This window comes from Pteropus medius, unplaced genomic scaffold, assembly GCF_902729225.1.
Source record: "Pteropus medius unplaced genomic scaffold, Ma_sr-lr_union100, whole genome shotgun sequence".
Taxonomy (NCBI): Eukaryota; Metazoa; Chordata; class Mammalia; order Chiroptera; family Pteropodidae; genus Pteropus; species Pteropus medius.
Window position 1 is genome coordinate 4,526,478 of NW_024342471.1, and position 7,023 is coordinate 4,533,500.

Consider the following 7,023-nt stretch of genomic DNA (forward strand, 5'->3'; position numbering starts at 1 on the left):
GGTCAGGCCCAGGTCAGATGGAGCTCACAACCAGTCTGGGTGCTGTGCATTTGCTGGGGTATCTTGAACAGATAGTGTAATCTGTCTGTGGCTCTATTTCCTCATCTGTTGAATGGGAAGAATATTAGTCCCAGCCTTATGAGATTGTTATAAAGACCCCTTACATTAAGATGCATATGAGACTCAGCACAGGGCTTGGCACACAGTCAGCCCTGATCAATGTCAGCCTTTCTCAGTAGGAAAGCCCTTGAGCCTCCAGCTATGGGGTAAACTTCCTCTCAAAGGCAATAGCGAACCGGGATACGAGGCTGGGCAGCAGTCAGACTGGTGTTTCAGAATTGTTCTCTGGCCGTTGTGGGGGAGGGTGCTTTGGAGGCAACATGAAGCTGCTCTGGAACCAGGAGGAGACTGATCTGGGCCCCTGGAGGGAGAAGCAGAAGGCTGAGGAGGGGTGACTTGAAGGGGCTGAGGCAACACACTGTGGTTAAGAAGGTGGGCTCCGGAGGAAGACTGCCTGGGTCAAATCCTGGCTTGGCCACTTACTAGCTTTAAAATCTTGGCAGATGTCTTAACTCATTTTCTTCATCTGTAAAGTGGGCATGACAATAGTTCCCATCCCATGGAGTTGCTCTGAATATAAATGAGTTCATCCTGAGAATTGGTCAGAACATCTTGAGTGATTAACAACCATGGGACCAGCTAGAATTATTATTATTAAATATAATGTTAATAATGGATGAAAGGAAAGGACGCCGACACCATTTTTGCCCAGGATGAAGAGATCTCAAATCTGGCCTCCTACTGCAGCAGCCAAGCTGTGTGGGAAGCCTCTGGCTAAGAGTGAGAGGGTAGTGTAGCCTTCCCGTCCCAGCTGGTTAATTCACTGCTAATCTTGCAGCAGGCCAGCCCAGCCATTGCTGGTATCAGGGAAAACATGAGCTGCTTGCTTTGTATGTGCGCGTAAATGGCACAGCTTACTTGCCTGGAACCCAAATCCGCTCAGCAGCTGATAGAGTAAGAGAGAAGCTCGAGGACAGGAGAGAGATGTGGGATGGACACAGATTACTTCCCTGAGTTTTCTTCTCTGAGCCTTCCTGCTTAGGGGAGCCGGCCTGGCCCAGCCAAAGAGAGGCAGGTGGACCTCAGTTCTCACTTTTAATTGTTCATCAACCTTAGGAGTTTTACCAAGCCTCTCTGAGCACCAGTTTTCTCATTTATAAAGTGAGGATAATGAGGCCCACCTCTCAGAGTGTGTGGGTGGATTGAGAACAATATACAAGTCAAAGACCTGTGCCCTCTGGTCCTCATGGAGGATTCAGCTGTTAACGAACCAGGTATTCTAAGTCTATGGCCATGCCACCCAGAACGTGCCCGATCTCGTCTGATTTCGGAAGCTAAGCAGGGTCGGGCCCGGTTAGTACTTGGATGGGAGACCACCTAGGAAGACTAGGTGCTGTAGGTGTAAAAAAAAAAAAAAAAAGAATCAGGTGTTCTAAGAAATTGTGGGGAATCAAACATAACAGACTTGCACCCCAACTTTACCACTCGCTGAAGGGATAGGCAATTCACTGGACCGGAAGTGCCTACTTCACTGAGAAAGAATAAATGAGACGATGGATTTTGCTTAGCTTGAGGCCCAAGCACAGTAGGGGCTTCATAAATGGTGGCTGGGATCACACTATCAGGCATGCTTGGTGGGGGAACCTACTGTGTATTCTGAGGAGGGAGACTGGCTCTGGGTTGCAGCATGGGCCATTGGGGCCATGTGGTGGAAAGTTCTAAACTCCCTCAACACATGAGCAAACAGGGCAGTTTGCAAAAATGGGGCACTTGGAGGAGGCAAGGAGGACAGCCATTCCCGACAGTGGCATTAGAGGTATCAGGCTGTAAGGATAAGGCTGGTAGGAGCATGGAGCCCTGCCCCAGGCCTGTGTCTTAGGAGAACTTCCCATTTCCAATTGAGAAAAATGCTCTGTGCTCCCATTTGAATGGATTTGAGTCTTGATATTTGGTTTATAAGGAGTTAACTAGAAAGGGACAGCATTTTACAGACTACGAAGCACTGATTTCATTTGTCTAGTATTTATTGAGGGACTACTATATGTCGGTCAGGGCTGTAGATGCTAGGATACAGCAGGGATTATGACTGTTAGTATCTGTGCCCTCACAGAGCTAACATTCTAGTGGGGGAGATTATAACAAACAACCATAACAACAGTAACAAACATCAAATAATAGCACAGTACGATATGGTGATGCCAACGAAGCAAGGATGATGTGAGAGAGACCCAGGAAACCCCATATAATACAGGAGTCAGCCAACACCTCTGGGTGATGTGACATTTAATGCACTTGATTACAAAAAGGAGCAAGCCATGGGACAATCAGGTCAGAGTACCAGCAGACAGGAAGGGAAAGTGCAAAGGCCCTGGGTAGGAGCCAGCATGGCATATTTGAGCAACGCAGAATATTTCAGACAAAAACAAGACAAAGTCTGAAGCCTTACTGGAAACAAAGTCTAAAGCCTCATATAGCTAATTACCAAATAGTGGAATGTTTTGATGGAGGAGGCACAAGTTGCTGGGAGAATACAAAGGAAGAGCTTCCTATCCAGCCTAGGAGATCAGGGAAAACTGCCTGGAGGAGGTGATATGTGATGTAGGACCTAAATGACAGGTAACAGAGGAGGAGAGAAAGGATTTTCCAGGCAGAGAGAATAGCATGCGCAAAGGCCCAGAGGTGGGACAGGGCCTGATAGATTAATTAGAGGAACTACAAATAACTGGATGTAGTTGGAACTCAGAGCTGAAGTATTGGGGTATAGGGAAAGGATAGAAGGTATCCCTGACATTTAGGAGAAGGGCCAGGTATGACCCATTCCGACACATCTGATCACAGAATTGATCTACTGAGCAGAGCATTTCAGGGTGGGCAGCGGGGATCAGAGAAGGAACTGGAGGCAGAGTTATGACCAGGGTGAGTAGAAGTGCTGGAGTGGAAAAAGTAAATTCCAGAGACCTTACACAGCAGAAAGGGCTGGCTTGGGGACAGCTTGGGGAGCAGAAGGCAGAGGCAGGTGATGGAAGCCTCAGAGAACTCAGAAAAGCTGATGGCCGAGTATCTTCTAGTTTGGTGGGTGATCAAAGTGGGTTTTGAAGGATGACTGACCCAGGTCAAGTCCTGGCCTGTCCACTGCCCAGCGGTGCGGGCAACACTTCCCCTCTCTGAGCCTCCATTTCCCCATCTGTGCAATGTCACAACCTACCTAAAGAGCTGTTGTGCAGATTGCATGTGAATGTACAGGAAAGCTCCTAGCCCAAAGCAGGCGCTTGGAGCATGTTAATTCCTTTCCTTGACCTTTGGCCTTGGGCACCTACTGTGCCTCTCTGGGTCTCTGTTCTCATCTGCAGAATAGGAACCAGAATGTTTGCCTGTGGTGCTGTCAGCATGAGTTGATGAGATGACTGCAGACTCAGGATATATCCCACAGAGTAGGTGATCACGGATTTCATTATTTTCTCTATCTCCTTCCCCAGCAGGAAGAGCCAAGAAGAATGGTGTGGCAGGGGCTGGTGCTGGCTGCTTGCCTCCTCATGCTCCCCTCCGTCACGGCAAACTGCCTGTCCCGCTGCTCCTTGTGTGCTGTAAAGACCCAGGGTGGGCCCAAACCCATCAACCCCCTGGTAGGTTTCAGGCAAGGCTCCTGGATGCCTAGGTCCTGGGGACTGTGTGTGGAAGGAACCATCTGTACGTGGAGCCCAGAGAGGGAAGACAGCAGGCCTGGGGAGTGCCATGCCTGTCCTGTATACTCATTCCACCTGTGTAGGGCATGTCCTGTATACTCATTCCACCTGTGTAGGGCATGTCCTGCCGTGTAGTCAGCCTGGGCACCATAGGCTGCTGTTTTCTAGCTCCCATACCTTCTCCAGACCTCACCGTCATGGGCTCACTCAGATCTGAGAAAGATTCAGGTTTCCAAGGAGCCTGATGCCTGGCAACAAGGAGCATCATTCATGAGGTGTGCTGACTTTGGGAGTCAGCAGCCCTAGTGTAACTTTTCAGGGCTTCTTACCACCAGACTGATGGGCACCTCCAAATTTAGTCACTCCCATGGAAGGAACGTGTTTCACTATCCCTAAATACTGAGATCTGATTGATGGGATCTAGGCCTTGATTCCTCTCCTGGGTCTTAGTATCTCTTAGCTCAGCCTTATTGGCTTTGCTTTGAGTCAAGCTTCCCCATGTTCCTCTCCTGTACGAGCAGATGGGCTGGAGGTACCAACGGTGTGGTGGACAGAATGCAGGCTTTTGTGCTGCCACTTTCTTGTTCCATGACCCTGGATACTTCTGAGTCTTAGTTTTCTCATCTATAAAATGGGGGTGATTCCATTAGATGATGATGCAAAGTATTAAAAATACAATTCTAGCCACTCTTTACTGAGATGAGCCTAGCTTGGCAGGTGCTGTCCATACATGATTTCAGGAGAGAACAATGGTTAAGCATGAGGACTTGTGGCATTAGCCTGCCTTGGTCCAAGTTGCAGAATTGTCCGGTATTGTCATCACCATCATAATCAACATTATGATGTTTGGATTCTCCCAAAGCACCAATGAAATAGATGCTCTTGTCCCTCAGATTTGATGTCCCCTCATGTGTTTTTTCTACCATTCTGCATTGCTTCTGTCCCGCTCTATAAAGTGTTTGCAGTATCTTTTCAAGGAAAGGTAGGGAGAACCAACTACTTCTGGAGTCAGAAGTGGAAGTGATGGGCAAGCTCAGCAGAGTGCTATCAGATCTTACTTCCAATTTTGGTACTGCCACCCATAGCCATGTGCCTTTGGAAAAGCTATTTTATTTCTCCATGTCTGTTTCCTCATCACCCACATAGGCATAATGTCACCTACCTTTATGCATTGGGAGCATTAAAGTGGGCAGCCCTGAGGCTTAGTGATTGCAGCTAATTTGATTTTCTCAGGCATTAGAGAGGACTCTCTGGGGCAGGCGAGTACATGTGCTTTGACAGTTTGATGCTGATGACATTAATACTGTGGTTTCTTGCAGATTTGCTCCCTGGAATGCCAGGCTGCCCTGCTGCCCCCTGAAGAGTGGGAGAGGTGCCAGGGCCTTCTGTCTTTTTTCTCCCCCTTTCCCCTTGGGTTCAATGGCAAGGAAGACTTGGAGAGCAAGACAGCTTTAGAAGAGCCCTATGGTGAGCTGGCCAAGCGCACGGGGCCCTTCCTGAAAGAGCTGGAGAAAAGCAGGTTCCTTCTCAGCACCTCACCAGAGGAGAATGCTCTGAGCAGGAGCCTGGCAGAGAAGCTCAGGGGTCTCACTGGCAGGTTGAGGGAGGGAGTAGAGTCAGAACTGATGGGAGATACCCAGCTGAACGATGGCGCCATAGAAGCTGGAGCGCTGGATTCTGATGAGGAGGACCCCAAGGAGCAGGTCAAACGCTACGGGGGCTTCTTGCGCAAATACCCCAAGAGGAGCTCAGAGGTGGCTGGGGAGGGGGAGGGAGATGGAGATATGATGGGTCACGAGGACCTGTACAAACGCTATGGGGGCTTCTTGCGGCGCATCCGTCCTAAGCTCAAGTGGGACAATCAGAAGCGCTATGGCGGTTTTCTCCGGCGCCAGTTCAAGGTGGTAACTCGGTCCCAGGAGGACCCCAGTGCGTACTCCGGAGAGCTTTTTGATGCTTAAACACCTCCCCATAATGGAGGTGAATCACAAACTCCCCCATACCCTTCCAGTTTGGAGCGTACTCATTCTTCTTCCCCACATCCCCCGTCCCTGTGCTCAGTTCAGCATTGTCTACAAAACATCCAAACCCAGCCTGCCCCTCTTTTGCCTGGAGTGAAGTTTTTGTCTGGAGTCAGTGCGGGGGAAGGATGGAGGTTCCCCTCTCCAATAGGCTCAATGCTTGGCTCAGGCCCTATACATCTAAAACAGCTTTCGATATCATTCCCTCCACCCCCATTCATGTGACTCCTCAATTCCAGGAATCCAGGCTGACTTGTTCTTCATCCTTCTGGATCTCTTGCCTCCAAACTTTACTAATCACAGGCCTCTCTCAGAAGAAAAATGAGCATACCTTCATGAAGGTATATTCATTAAGAGAATATGTACACATCAAACACACAAAGGGTTGAAATGTAAAACAAGATAAATAAACAAATAGAAACTCTAACATTTTATTCCAAATCCTCAAAGGATCTCCTCGTGCACCCCACTGTGGAGACTATGCTTTAGGTAAAATACACTGACACTACCTTTTATTGGAGCGGGAATTCAGTCTTCTAGTGGGTTAAATGCTCAGTCATATACTCTGAGTTCTCATTGTTTAGAAACACACATCTTGAAGAACTGAGTTCCTGGACTCCAGTCCATGTTGGTACCGTGGACAGTGCTCAATTCCTCAAAGGAGAGGAAGGGAGGGACAATCAAAGGAGAAGAAGGGAGGGACAATCTCTTTCCTAAATGGTTAATGAGAATAGTTCTCCTTCTGAATGCTGAAATGATGTAGTGGGGCAGGGAGAGAGAGGCAAACCAATTTGTTCTGTGCAACAAACTCAAAATGTAGACCAGTTCCCTCAGCCCTCATTAAACTAATTAAACTGATCAGTACCTCACTCCTACCCCAGGATGAACTGAAGCTGAGTCAAGTTGATGAGGTTAAGCACAACCATGTTCTTGAGCAGCTGAATTGGCCTCCAAGAGTCCAAGCCATCTGGCCAGACATATGCAGTGGGCATTGAGTAAGGGAATCCAGGAGCAACGGTGAAAAAGAGAAAAAGGCCCTTCTCAACCCCAGTGATGATTCTTTTCTCTTAATGTCTTGAAATGAAACCATAAAGAGGACTGAAATAATTAAGTGCTTGATGCCAAATGAGTTCCCTTGATTCAAATAACCTAGAGTCAGAGGCGGAGATCTCCTGATGCCTTGGTTTCAATCAAAGTCTCCTCTCTCTGTCTCTGTTTCTCTGTCTTGCTCATTTGTCCCTAGGCACTATAATTTAGTT

General features: G+C 48.2%; 1 protein-coding gene and 1 pseudogene across 1 annotated transcript; both read left to right on the forward strand.

The window, feature by feature from the left end:
* The first annotated feature begins 1,343 nt into the window (after positions 1-1,343).
* LOC120603993 (uncharacterized) lies at positions 1,344-1,462 on the forward strand (annotated as a pseudogene).
* Positions 1,463-3,554: 2,092 nt separating this feature from the next.
* Positions 3,555-5,929, forward strand: PDYN (prodynorphin). The gene is made up of 2 exons (XM_039863675.1): positions 3,555-3,683; positions 5,063-5,929. Exons 1-2 carry the CDS (start codon positions 3,555-3,557, stop codon positions 5,702-5,704), a joined length of 771 nt encoding a protein of 256 aa, XP_039719609.1. The 3' UTR covers positions 5,705-5,929.
* Positions 5,930-7,023: the final 1,094 nt, after the last annotated feature.

Bases quoted from the DNA above. Each gene is read 5' to 3' on its own strand.
- PDYN (XM_039863675.1), top strand. From the start codon at position 3,555: ATGGTGTGGCAGGGGCTGGTGCTGGCTGCTTGCCTCCTCATGCTCCCC. The intron at 3,684-5,062 runs GTAGGTTTCAGG...GGTTTCTTGCAG, and splicing joins CCAAACCCATCAACCCCCTG to ATTTGCTCCCTGGAATGCCA.